The 14,189-nt window shown below is 49.3% G+C and overlaps 1 protein-coding gene across 2 annotated transcripts; it reads left to right on the top strand.

The window, feature by feature from the left end:
- The first annotated feature begins 256 nt into the window (after positions 1 to 256).
- Positions 257 to 12,147, top strand: BCL2A1 (BCL2 related protein A1). Of its 2 annotated transcripts, XR_013365883.1 has the most exons (4): positions 257 to 374; positions 2,217 to 2,810; positions 10,852 to 10,933; positions 11,859 to 12,147. XR_013365883.1 is itself a non-coding variant. In XM_077874453.1 (2 exons), exons 1-2 carry the CDS (start codon positions 2,394 to 2,396, stop codon positions 11,964 to 11,966), a joined length of 525 nt encoding a protein of 174 aa, XP_077730579.1. In that variant the 5' UTR covers positions 2,219 to 2,393; the 3' UTR covers positions 11,967 to 12,147. The 2 variants fall into 2 exon arrangements, 1 of the variants encoding a protein (XP_077730579.1); XM_077874453.1 differs by lacking the exons at positions 257 to 374; positions 10,852 to 10,933 and having other exon boundaries at positions 2,219 to 2,810.
- The last annotated feature ends 2,042 nt before the right edge of the window (positions 12,148 to 14,189 follow it).

Genomic DNA, 14,189 nt, shown 5'->3' on the forward strand with positions numbered 1-14,189 from the left:
ATACTCTTAAATGAAGTAAATTAGCAGCTACACTATTTTAGAGTTTTTACGGCAACACCTTTGTGAATCCAGAAGGTCAGGACGATAGAGCCCTAAGTGGGGTTGGCCCAAGTTGTGAGAGAAGTGCATCTCCTTTACTCAACAGATCATTGAGCTGCCTTCCCAGCTGCAGGCTTGAGCAGAGCGAAAGAGAAAGTGTGAACCTGACCCCGGAAAGCCTGCAGCTCTGAGACCATGTGCTTATACTGCTTGTGCAGGAATGTGCATCACTGCTGGGGAGAAATAAAATGTTCCATCTCTTTGGTGGTTCTTATGATGCCCGACGATGTTCTGGGGAGAGAAGGCTGCCTGCTGTTGGCTTCATGTTCCTGTGGGTGAGTGGACATAGCACGGGTGGGCACGGGAGGACTGTCCCCAGGGACGTCATGGAGAAAAGGCTCTAGTGCATGTCTGCAGGCTTCTTGGTTCTGTTCAGACCCCATCAGTTCAGGACTCCAGGACCAGGGGGTTGGGTGTTCCAGAGACCCACTGGGGAAATGTCAGAGCCCCAGCCGGGTGAGGCAGGGGGCGAGGCTGAGAGCTCTGAGGACCCCAGTGAGCAGCGGAGGGGAGGCTGAGGGAAGCGCCTTAACCCATAGTCCAGCATCAGAAAGTGTCCCCAGTGCTGCTGGCAAGTCACTGAAGCCAAGTTGTGCTCCAGAGGAGGCTGACCCATGGGCTGGTGTCTGTGCAGCCCCTGCCTTGCTCAGTCGTGGACAGGGGGTGGCTTGTGAGAGTGTGGCCTCGCTGCCGGTGGGGGGATTTGGGGTGCAGCCATGGGGCCTCTTTGACTGCATTCCTGAAGCAGGAGGCCTGACAGGTGTGCCTTCACGGCCACCTCAAGCCCTGGGACCCTCCCCTGCCTGTTAGTCCTGGCTTGTGGGTTTAGACACATACCTGGTACATGAGTGATTGTTCTGTGGTCGTTCTGGACACTGGATGTGACATCACCATCACTCCATATGTGGCTGGAGAGTGTCCAGCTCTCTCCTGCTGGCAAGGCTGGCTCTGCAGAGTGGCCGTGGCCATGGCCGGGGACCTGGGCCTTCCTGCACCCCTGCCATTTACCCACCCTTTCCCGATGCTCCTCTCTGCTGCCAGTCCTGCACTGTGTCCATGTCTGGCAGTGGCTCAGGCTTGAACAGAGACTTGTCCTTACATCACACTGTGCTCACCAAGTGACACCCTGACCAGGGAGGTGGCCACTCACGAGGCCTGGAGTAGAGGCAGCCCCAGACCTGTTCCAGGCACCCACTCACCCTCCCTCAGGCCCTGAGCTGTCTTCATGGTCTCCTCACACATGTGGGGCACTCAACAAGTGGGGGATGAGGGGACCTGAGTGTGAGTCTAGGGCCCTTCCCGGGGCCACTGTGTCTGATTCAGTCGTGGGACAGACTCAAGACCGTGGACAAGGGGCTTGTTTTCTGCATGTCAGATGTTCTGGAGTCTGTGGGATATGGAGGCTGGAGGCTGCACTGTTCCTCGCCCCCCGCCCCACCCTGGCTCAAGGACACAGTGGCTAGATGCTTCCCTGCAGATGCTCAGGTTCAGATCTTCCCCAGGTGGCCGCCTCTGACACTTCTCTGCAGTGACCTTCCAGACTTAAAAGTGGCCATTTCGACATGCACAACTCAGTGGAGCCCTGTCAAACCCTGTCCCCGGCACAGCCACAGGCTCTCCCAACCCCTCTCCCCGTCACCGGCTGCAATGGGCTCTGGGAGTGTGGGTTCACCTCCCCACCCAGGAGGAGCGGCAGCATGTGGGACCACTCTGGCCTCTACCCTGGCCTCCAGGCCTGGGGCCCCTGTCCGTAGAGGCCTGGGGCTGTGCCTCGTGCCCTCTGTGGCAGAGGGACCGTTTGTGACTTGGGCAGCCAGAGACCTGCTGCGAACGCTGATGTGTGAGGGTTTGAGAACCTGCTTCCAGGTCTTCAGGGCAGGACTGCAGGTTGGATGGCAATTCTCCACGCGGCATCTTGGGGACCTGCCAGTTTGCACAAAGGCTGCCTTGCTGCCTCCTCACCTCCCCAGGTGTGGACGGGGGCGAGGGGCCCTGGTTTCTCTCCGCCCTGGCTTCAGACCTTAAGTCCCTGAATGAATCACCAACACTTTAAGGAAGTAGCCTCTCATTGAACCGGTTTCCTCTTACACGTTTTCAACTTTCTCTTTCGCACACAGCCCACGCCCGAGAGTGACGAGGAGGAAGGAGCCGGCCCAGTGGTGCACACAGAAATTCCACCAGCTTCCACGTGCCGCCCTGAGTCACATCCCGAGCCCCGCCAGCCCCGGCCTCACAGGGCCTCAGGCAGCTCACGGGGGACCAGGCTCCCATCCCGGCGGGCGGGCGGGCCGAGGATGACGGACTGCGAGTTTGGCTACACGCTGGCGCTGGCCCAGGACTACGTGAGGCACGTCCTGCAGATCCCGCAGCCCGGCCCGGCCCCCAGCAGAGCGTCCAGGGTGCTCCAGGACGTGGCCTTCTCCGTCCAGGGGCAGGTGGAAAAGAACCTGAAGCCGTGCTTGGACAGTTTTGACGTGGTGTCCGTCGACACGGCCAGAACCATATTCAATCAGGTGATGGAGAAGGAATTTGAAGACGGCGTCATTAACTGGGGAAGGATCGTGACCGTTTTTGCCTTTGAAGGAATTCTCACCAAGAAACTCCTCGAGCAGCGAATTTCCTCGGATGTGGATGCCGAGAAGGTTTCCTACTTCGTGGCAGAGTTCATCACGAGAAACATGAGAGACTGGATAAGACAAAACGGAGGCTGGGTACGTACGATGGGCACCTTCTTCGCCATCCTTACCTGTGACGTGGGCATTGAAGGCTTCTCCCTAGTTTTTAAAAATCTACCATTTTCTTTGGGTGGCTTATTTTAAAAGTTTCACATTTTCAAAATGAGAAGGAACTTGGAACTCTATAATTGGAAGGTAACAGGAGCTTGCAGTTTTTATTCCTGGTGTGTGAGCTACGGGGGTAGGACCTGGGGAGCCCCACGTGAGCAGTCCGCATCTGCAGCGAGGTCTTCTGGGGGCGCAGTTCTGGCCAGGCTGTCAGGACCACGCAGCATTATGAGAGCTGCTGTGAGATGCTGTTGTACTGGGTAGCTGTTATGTTGCAAAACACAGGTATATTTTTGCAAGTTCATCATTTACAAATTGATTTTTTCCCCTAGTTTTCTAATAGAACAGATTCTGGCTGTTAAAGCCTACTGATAAAAAAAATATATATATATCACATGCTGTACCTCTAGCAAGAATCTTTATTTGAGAGTTTTCAAACAACAATTCACTTTATTATCAAAGCCTCCAAAAGCCCAGACTGGGAGGCAGAGAGGGCAGTGTCAAAAGTCACTGATAAGAGGCTTTTCGTAGCTGGATAGTAGCACCTGTCTTTAAACCTGAAATACTTAACACTGACTTTTTCAGCACTCGTGTCTCATGGATCCTCTTTCCATCCCCCAAATCTAGCCCTCTCCTCCCCGTAGAGAGGGGTTCCCCACTGTTATAAGTTATGTTGCATGCAAATCTTGCCTCTTGGTTACATCCAGAGAAAATACACAAAGTTCTTTTTTGGGGCATCTGGGTGGCTCAGTGGGTGAAGCAGCTGACTCTTGATTTCGGCTCAGGCTGTGATCTCAGGGTTGTGGGATGGAGCCCCACGTCCGGATTCTCTCCCTCTTCCTCTGCCCCTCCCCCCCCCGTCTCTCTTTCTCTTTCTCTTTCCCTCTCTTATTTTTCTTTTAAAGATTTTATTTATTTATTCATGAGAGACACACAGAGAGAGAGAGGCAGAGACACAGGCAGAGGGAGAAGCAGGCTCCTTGCAGGGACTCCAATGTGGGACTCGATCCCAGGACTCTGGAATCATGCTCTGGGCTGAAGGCAGATGCTCAACCGCTGAGCCACCCAGCTGTCCCTCTCTTAAAAAGAGAAGAAAAAAGAAAAAGAAAATAAACATAGTATTTTTTTTGTAGAATTTTTTTTATGTATATAAATAGTACACGGTACTTATTCTGTTGCTTTTTTTTTTATCCGAAGGTCTTTAAAATATTATTTTATTTTTTATTTTTAAAATGTTATTTAGGGATCCCTGGGTGGCGCAGCGGTTTGGCGCCTGCCTTTGGCCCAGGGCGCGATCCGGGAGACCCTGGATCAAATCCCACGTCGGGCTCCCGGTGCATGGAGCCTGCTTCTCCCTCTGCCTGTGTCTCTGCCTCTCTCTCTCTCTCTCTCTCTCTCTCTCTCTGTGACTATCATAAATAAAATAAAAAAATTATTTAAAAAAATATTATTTAAAAATAATTATTAAAGATAAAATAATTATTTTAAAGAGTCCTAGATAAAAAAAAGAGTCCTGTGTATGTGCTGTTGAGGGTCTGGCCATCTCTGGCAGGTGGAAAGCTCTATTATGTTCAGTTTGCCACCACAGACAGTACCTCACCAAGCACCCCCATTCATGCACCCCTTTCGTGGGTCATCGCCTTCCAGAGAGGCCTGAATGCCCGCTGACCTGCCCTGCGTTAGGAAAATACATCAAAGTTGTTCTCTCACTTCAGTGCCTGCTCCCTTGGTCGCCAGCGAGACTGAGATCCTTTCCAGACGCTCACTGACCACACCTAACTCTTACTCAGGGAGTTGTTTGCTACATTCTTTGCCCATTTTCCTACTTTTTGTCTTTTCCTCATCGATTTATAGCAATTCTTTCTTGTATGTTTTTATTTTCAAATCTTTTTATATATGAAAAAAATATTTTTATGTATTATTTTTATATATGTGTCAGACAATTCTAATATGTTGTCGTTTAAAACTATAGCTGTCTTCAGTTATTATAAATGTTTTATTTTTATTTTTTGAAGATTTTATTTTTAAAGATTTTACTTATTTATTCATGAGAGACACAGATAGAGAGGCAGAGACACAGAGGGAAAAGCAACCTCCATGCAGGGAGCCTGATATGGGACTGGATCCCAGGACCCGGGATCATGCCCTGAGCCAAAGGCAGATGCTCAACTACCAAGCCACCCAGGTGTCCCAAAGATTTTATTTTTAAGCAAACTCCATACCTAACTTGGGGCTTGAACTCATGACCCTGAACTGAGGTCAAGAGTCGCAGGCTCCTCCCACTGAGCCACCCCGGTGCCCCTGGTTATTGTAAATGTTCTAAAACTTGATGCAGTTGCATTTTATGTGACGTCCCTTGCATCACCCCTTCTTGTGTTCTCCTGACCTGATATACCTGGGGCTGGGTGAAGCCTGAGGGTGGTGGGTCCCGCTCCCATCTGGTTGGCTGTGGGAAGTTCTACTAGCGGTGGGTGGAGGTTCCACTGAAGACGACACTCGTCTAGGGCAGGGGCCCCCATGTGAGCCTGCAGATTACTGTGCCCAGTGCCTCACGTGGCACCTGGAACACATACACAGTGATAAATGTGACTTAAAAATGTAACACCTCAATGATATATTCTGTGAGGTCATGGACCTCATCTTCAGTGGGGGTGTGGGATGATCTCTGAGAATTTCTAGAAGTGGACCTGCCTTTTGGGGGTAGCCCAGGTGTGAGTGTGAGTGTGGCAGGATGGAGCCGTCTTCAGTAGACACACACGTGTGCCCGTGTGCACGCTCAGTCTTCACAGGGTCCCCCAGTTTGGGTGGACTTGGAGCACCTTTCACACCTATGCTTAGATGTGGGATGTGGCGGAGGCAGTCTTGACCCGAAACGTAGTGATCTGAGTCAGCACACGCTATCACGGCCACATGAATCCATCTTCCCAGAGATGCTGACACATCTGCTCAGGTGCGTGAACTTAACACATGAAGGGTTCATCTCAGGGCACGGGCCACAATCACACACCTGCTCTCTTGGAGTCTAAACATACAGATCGGTGAAAACCGGTCAAAGATGACAGATCCAGAAGCACAGGGTCCACTGTCTTGTCTGCTGTCACCCAGATTTGTGGTCACTGGCTCCAAATTTTGAAATGCTTGTGTATAATGAAAGGTGAGAAGAGCATTTAGCACCGACTGAAGAATATCCACAGTTTAATTCAGTTTCAAGCATGAGAACTCTTGGGTCAAGAAGGCGGAGAATGAGGCAGCACAGATATCACAAGTACCGGCTGAGAATCAGAGGGATCTGAGCGGGATGCTGGCTGCCGGCTCCTGGTGCGGGGGTCCTGATGGGTTAGCCAACTTCTCTGAGCCTCAATGCCTCGTCTGTAAACTGGGGGGAATGGGGCCACCTGCACCCAGGACCTGTCTAAGGGTGAATCAGTCACCACTGTAGGTAAAGCACCTAGAACAGCTTCCCAGATGTATGCAACACAAATTTAGGATTACGGTTTTTCGTAGCAGTTGTACTGCTGACTTCCTGGTTCACCACACCTAGTCTTCCTAAGTTATACACCCAACAATTATGTGGTTGTCACCACCGAAACCAGAGGCCCTGCTGGGAAGAAAGACCAGTGCACCACTCATGCTCTTTCTCACGCTGATCAGTTTGAGTTCCTTTCTTTCCCTCCCTTCTGGTCCCCTCCCTCTGCCCTTTCCCCCTCCCCCTCCCCCCTCCTCCCTCCCTCTCTCTTCCTTCCCTCTCTACCCTCCCTTCCCCTCCCTCTCCCTTATTCCCCCCTTCCTCCTTACTCCCCTGTACCCCCTTCCTCCCTCCTTCTCTCTCTCTCTACCCCCCTCCCCCTTCCCTACACTCCATAACCCCACCCTCCCCCATACCCCCCTCTCTCTTCCCTTCCCTTTACCCCCTCCTCTCTCCCCCCTCCTCTGCCCCATACCCTCTCCCTCCGTCCTTACCTCCCCTCTCTCCTTCTGTTGGCTGTTTCTCATCTCCGCTTCCTCCTTCACATGCACTGTTCACTCCTCTGGCCCCTCTGCCCCTGGGAAGTGCTGAGAGTGGACGAGCTCCCTACCTGAGAGGAGCTCCTATCAGAGAGGAGCCTGTGGCCTCACCCCCACCTCCCTGTCCTGTGGAGCGGGGTGGCTCTTGTCTGCTCCCACAAAGCACTCTCCTGGGCCTGTGCTGGTGGAGCAGCACTTGGCACAGCCCAAGACCGGGATGAATCCCCATGCTTGGCAGAGGCCTTTTACACAGAGGGCAGCCCACAAATACTGGCCAATGGAACGACTGCATGAAAACATCGAAATTGAGACTTAAATTTTGGTTTTGCTAATCACCAGAGTTGTGATCCTGAGGGAGTCATGAAGCAACCCAAGACTCAGAACCTTCTATAATGAATATAATGTCGCATAGATTATATATGTAGCATATAAGGAAGACAAGAACGCCAGCCTTAGCAGGGAAGTTAAAAGATGAAAGATATTTCTGTCTTTGTCTTAGTAAAATGTCAAATATGATGCGACTATGAAGGTTATAAGGGAAATTTCAAGAGGTTTAAATGCGTAATTCTGAAAACTACCCAAATGCCAAAAGAAAGCCCCTTTGAAAGCAGGGATGTATGGGCAGCGCGGGTGCTTTCCAAATGAGAGTTAGGTCGTTTTGGCTGGTATTGGTGTTTGATGACCCCTGGTGTGTTGGAGCCACACAAAAAGATGCTGGAGACCCAGTGTCCTGTTGGCAGAGGCATTTTCTATGGGCGTAAAGAGATAGTCATGAGGTGATGGAATTTCTAGGAGTCTCTCACAGCCTTGGATTAGATTTGGGGGCCAGATTCTTCCTATACTTCTCTTGAATTTTAGCTTGAGATTTATGATCATTTCATGGAAAGTGAGGTGAGACAGAGCTCAAGCCTCCCCGTGGGTCTTTCCAGAATACTCTCTGACCTTGGGTCACCCTAAACTCCTCGCTCCCACACCCGATGTCAGGTTCATCAGCAAGTCCTGTTGGTGGCACCTTTGAAACCATATCCCCAGGACATCTAGGCCCCGTCTCCCCCCATGGGTCTGTAGCCTGTCCCGTTTCTCTGCTTCCATCCTTACCCTGCCATGGGCTGCTCCCCACGCAGCAGCCAGTGAGCAGCGTGGATCCCACCATGTCCTGGTCTGGTCAGAACCCTGCTAAGCACCCCTTAACCCTGGGGGCAAGCATAAAATACAAAGTCCTGACTGCTGTACTCAAGTCCGTATTGGATCTCATTTTCTACGAGTCCCTCCTGTGCTCTCGTAGCTGCATCCTCCCTGGATAAGCTAAGTACACTTCCCACCACCCCACCCCATCCCCTCGCCTTGCTCTTTCCAAAGCCAGAGGCTTGCATAGGCCCAGTGGAGCCTCTCAGGGTTGCGTGCCAAAGCTGCCCTCCTTGGGGGACTCTTCCTTAGCCATCCTGTCTCTGACGGCACCACCACCACTCTATCCCTGTGCCCTGCTTGATGTCTTGGCAACCGCTTCAGGACTACTTGTCTGTTCTGTCTTTCTCAGTGACAAGCCCAGTGAGGCCAGGAGTCCTGCATGTTTAGTTCACCAGTGTGTTTCCAGTCCTTACAACACTACCTGCATGTGGCCGATGCTCAATAAATATTTGTCAAATGAATAAATGAGTGAATAATCTCTAGAGAAGTGTGAGAATAGCACCACGGTATTTCCCTAGATCTAAACAATACTGAGGGTCTGATTTTCTTTGAGTTATTGATGCAGGATATTATTGTATGCTTCGGGCTTCCTTGAAGCCAAGGTAGCCGTATTTAATAAAAGCTATTCACAGAAAGAACCAGATCTGGGCACTCCCTGCATATTACTGCATTTCTGACAGGATATTGAATCCTTAGTTCTGTATCTCTTCTCATATAATTTCTTTTCTTTGATAGAATGAGAGAGCATGAGCTGTGTGGGAAGGGGCAGAGGAAGTGCGAGAGAGACAATCTTGAGTAGGATCCACACTCAGTGTAGGGAGCCCGATGAGTGGCTTTATCTCATGACTCTGAGATCATGACCTGAGCCCAAACTAAGAGTCAGATGCTCAACCTACTGAGCCACTCAGGTGCCCCCATGTAATGGTTTTAAGATACAAATAGTTATCATTGAAAATATATGTTTGAAAGTAGAAAAATCACTCCCCTGCCTTAATGTGTCCCTGCGCACACATCATATGTAATTACGATGAAGGTGCACAAAGAGTTTCTCATGTGATATCACAAATGTTTTCAGCACTGCCTCATAGGCCCCATGTCAACATTCCTAATGTCTGCAGAATATCCCACCAACTTTATGCATCTTAATTACTTGACTGATTCCCAATCGTTAGACATTTGGGTTGTCTTTCTTCTTAGAAATAACACTTCCAGACTGGCCCCATGATCCATCTCTAACAAGAGATGGACTGGTTCGTAGGTGTGAGGATTGTCGCGCTGCTCACGCATACTGGACTGTCTACTGCTTCCTGAAAGGGCCTTAGCAATGGAATGATGTCCTAGCAGCTCCACCAGCATGGGGCAGGACCATTCAGGATACTCTGGGGGGCTCCATAGACTCAAAATAACAAGGTCAATGTAGTAGGTCTAAAAAAGCATTAAGATTGTGTTAAAACATGGATTTCTTTAACGGCTAGTAATGTTGAATTTTTCCTATACACTTGTTTGTGATTATATTTCTCTTTTCAACAGCCTTTGTCTGTTCCACTCTTTTTTTTTTAAGATTTTATTTATTTATTCACGAGAGACCCATAGAGAGAGGTAGAGACACAGGCAGAGGGAGAAGCAGGCTCCCTGTGGGAAGCCCGATGCGAGACTCAATCCCAGACCCTGGAATCACGCCCTGAGTCAAAGGCAGATGCTCAACCACTGAGTCACCCAGGCATCCCTGTCTGTTTAACTCTTAAGGGCTTGATGATGACTCTCTTACATCTGAATGAAGTATTTCATATAAATGTACATATTCTCCTAGTTGGTTCTTTTTATACTATTATTCTGTTAAAATGCACATAACATAAACCCTACAGCTCAGCCACATGAAAGTGCACACATGAGCAGTGTTCAATACAGTTGTGCCATTGTGCATTATCACCAGCATCCACCCCCAGGATTCTGTGCCCCCAAACACTTGCTCCTCATCCCCTGCGCCCCAGATCACACAAACCACCATCCTACCTTGTCTTGATGATGCTGACTATTCTGAATATTTAATATAAATGGGATTATGCAGTATTTGTCTTCTTGTGATGGGCTTAGTTCAATGAGCGTCACATCCTCGAGGCTTGTCCACAATGTGGCAGGTGTCAGAGTGTCTTTCCTTTCAGGCTGACCAGTATTCCACTGTATGCAGATGCCATTTTTGGGTAATCTGTTCATCAATGGATGGATGCTTGCATTGCTTTCATGTTTTAGCTACTGTGAATTCTTGCCTTTTAATTTTAGCTTCATACAGTTAAAAAAAAAGCTCTAATCTTCATATAGCTGAATTTGTCAGTTTTTCCCTTTGTTGAGAAGCTGAATGTATGGAAGATGACATGTTAACTGCCCAATCGTAATAGACTGTGATCACTGTTGTAATAAAAGAAGTCATCTGACAGTGCCTCATTACTATGGGGTTCCTGAAATCCTGGAAAGGGAAGCAGCTAGGTACACACATACCTAGAATGAGAAACATGTGCATGTAAGTCTGGAGGGAGGAGGGAGGACAGAGAGGGAGCAGACTGTTCCCTCTGTTAGGCCATGACATCATGTGTCTCAGAGTATGACTACAACCTGACTCGTACGTGGGCAGAAGCTGGCATTCCTGGGCAACCCTTCACATGGACGATCCCCCTGACTCGTGTCAGTGTGCCCTGGCCATGCTCAGGCAGGTGCTGGCAGGGCGCTGGGCCACAAGTCTCTTCTAGCTATCCAGAGATGTGCTTGGTTTACTTTTTAGAGCCACCTGCACTAGGACCTGCTTGAAGGCATTGTCACCTCAGAATCTGGAGCCTGCTGGAGGCAGATCAAACATTTACTAGGTGAACATTTACAAAAATTATTCTAACAATGTCCTAATCCTTTGGGTGGTTGTTTGGAAGCTCATGGAATGGAAAGAACAGTGTTTGCATCCCCTTCCAGGCCCAGGTGCTAAAAAGCTAGGTAAGAGGCCACTGGCTCTCTCCGGGGCCTTGGTATAATGGGCCTATATCACCATTAGGCTGGGGGATCTCAGAGGTACTCTGCAGTAAGGATGCTCTATGATTATAGTCATAAATTACAGTGTACAGTTCACACTCTATTGTTTTAAAACAATGACCAAAAAGAGAATGAATCATAGTAGAAACAACCACCTCCTCATAGGCTCAGAGGCACTGTTTAATTTAGCTTTATCATGAGCCTCATGACCCTGCATGATTCTGTTTACAAACATCAATGAGTATTTCAATGCCAGACAGTTGAAAAAGAGCCAGAAAAGGAGGTTTCTGTCCTCTAGAGCTGTGATGTCCAGCACAGTAGTTGGTGGGCACCGGCACCTGCTCAGCACTTGAAATGTGGCGAGTCTGATTTCAGTTGGGCCAGTCAGTGCAGCACATACCTTGGATTGCAAGGATTGGGTACAGAAGAGGTAAAATATCGCAATAATTTTCATGTTGATTATATATTGAAATCATAATATTTTAGATAAATATATTTTTAAAATTAATTTTACCTATTTCCCCTTACTTTTCAAGAATGTGGCTACTGGAAACCTAATGGTCCATCTGTGGCTTACACTGTGTTTCTGTGGGACGGTGCTGCCCCGCAGCCATGGTGTGGATGGACGGACGGACAGTCGGATGGGCGGAGACCAGTGCAGGCACAGATGGGACCAACTGCCAGCAGCAGTGGGGTGGGACTGTTTGCTTTTTGTCCCACAAAACTGTCTCCCCTGATTTTTAAAATGTGAAATTTGTTCTCTAACAGGAAAACGGCTTTGTGAAGAAGTTCGAACCCAAGTCTGGATGGCTGACTTTTCTGGAAGTTCTGGGAACAGTGTGTGAAATGTGGTCACACCTAAAGCAATACTACTGACTGGCCCAGAGGGACTCTCCTGATTGTGAAACCTGCCAACTTCTCTTGACTGTTTTGCAAAAAGTGTTGCCAGCACTTATTTCTATTTCCAAACAAGTGACCGTGCTGCTGTAACTCCATAGTCAGTGTCATGGGATTTTTTTTTCCCTGTTTAAACAAATAAATCATATTTGTCTCTGTATGTAATTTGTGTGCTTCCTGGGAGCTGAGCGAAAGGGTGCAGCTCAGACGGGGGACAGGTGTGGAAGTGGAAGGACGCCTTCTCTGCCCTGTGGCTGAGCTTCCTGAGGGTGCGCCCATCCCCCAGAAGTCCGTTTCCATGTCACTCAAGGACACAGCATGGGAGTGAGGTCCTGACTCCCGTGGCCCCCATGACCCTGGATGGTTAGGGGTTTCTACTGATGCCCGCCCCACGAACCCCGCTCCCCAGCCCACTGTGGGGAGTTGACAAAAGGACAGCGACAGACACCCAGGGATACTATGGGGTAGTCGGAACAAAGACACATATGCCAGTGACTCAGCATTGAGCCATAGTTAAACTTTCCCCTTTAAAAAGTTCATAAATTAGGGGGCTCCTGGGTGGCTCCCTTGGTTGTGTATCTCGCTCTTGGTTTCAGCTCATGATATCGGGGTGATGGGATTGAGACCTGGGTCGGGCTCTGTGCTCAGTGAGGAGTCAGCTTGAGGATTCTCTTGCCCTCTCTCCCTCCCCCTGATCTCAAATAAATACATTTTTAAAAGAGATTTTATTTACTTATTCATGAGAGACACACAGAGAGAAGCAGAGACACAGGCAGAGGGAGAAGCAGGCTCCATGTGGGGAGCCGGATGCAGGACTGGATCCCAGGACCCCAGGATCACGCCCTGAGCCAAAGGTAGACACTCAACCACTGAGCCACCCAGGCACCCCTAAATAAATTTTTTTAATAGTTCATAAATAGAAAATTGTGTCTTCTGTTACATCCTGAGTTCCAATTTCAGATCAGTAGAATTAACTGCAAGACAGGAGTTAACACCATACATACTCTTTTCCAGACCTTCCCATACTTCCCCACCCTGGAGACACGGTCTCTGCCCCCTGAGGCTTGTGTCACCTTCCTGAGGAAGTAGTTGATCTAAAGAAACTGAGCCCCTTGCTCTCAGACTCTGCATTCTCACAGGGGATTTCAGCTGATTCAAGCTTCACTTCCTCTGTGATTCTTTTTTTAAAAAGTTGCTCTGAAGAAACCTCTTCAGGAATCAGTCTTCCTGAGGCAGTGTCTACGCAGCACAGATCTCCCATGCATGCGCCCTGTGGCCTTCTAGTGCTCCCCACAGAGCAGACCTCGGTCAACCAGACAACCAACGGGTTCTGTATCTTATTGTATTTTATTCCACCAGGACAAGTGTGCTCCTAATGCCCACCTCCCTTCGGTGACCACGTGTGGCCTCCGTAGTTAAATGTCCCCCGTGATTCTTGACAGTGTGGATTAGGACTCGGGGGCAAGTCGGTAGGGAAACGTCTTTTGCAGAAGTAACTTTGGCTGATTTATCAAATCGTGTCTGAGAGCCGACCACCTGGGGCACCGGGGGCTTGAGTCTGAAACAGGGGGCACTCCTACCCCATTGTTCTAGCTCAGTGCTTCCCTGCTAAAGTGTGATGTCCTGCTTCCTGTTCCCACGGATCAGAACTAAGTGTCCAGCACAAAGAGTCATGAATGGACAGAACAGGAAGTGCATGTATGGGTGCTGCTACCTGGAATACGTTTGCACAAGAAACCACAAACCTTGGCTTTTTTTTTTTTTTTTTTTTTTAAGAGAGAGCTAGAGAGTGTGAGTGAGGCGGGGGCAGAGAGATGGGGAGGGAGAGAGAGTCTACAGCAGCTCCCAGCTGAGCACGGAGCCCTACTTCGGGCTCGACCTCTCTCACAACCCTGGGATCATGACCTGAGCTGACATCAAGAGTCAGACTCAGACACTGAACCTACTGAACTATCCAGGCCCCCCCAACCCCCCCCAAACCCTGGCTTCTATGCCACAATGATCTTGTTAACAGAGTAACTCCCGGGAAACCAGTGACACTTCTGGCTTGGTTTGTGACCTGGTCTTTCAAACTGCAGCTCCCATGTGTTTTATTACAGAAAAAGAGGAGGGTTTATGATCCCCAATGCTTAGCTCAAGCCACACACAGAGATGAAGTGAAACAGATCATAGACCTACATGTAAGTTAAAACTATAAAAATC

This window comes from Canis aureus, chromosome 2 (assembly GCF_053574225.1).
Source record: "Canis aureus isolate CA01 chromosome 2, VMU_Caureus_v.1.0, whole genome shotgun sequence".
NCBI lineage: Eukaryota > Metazoa > Chordata > Mammalia > Carnivora > Canidae > Canis > Canis aureus.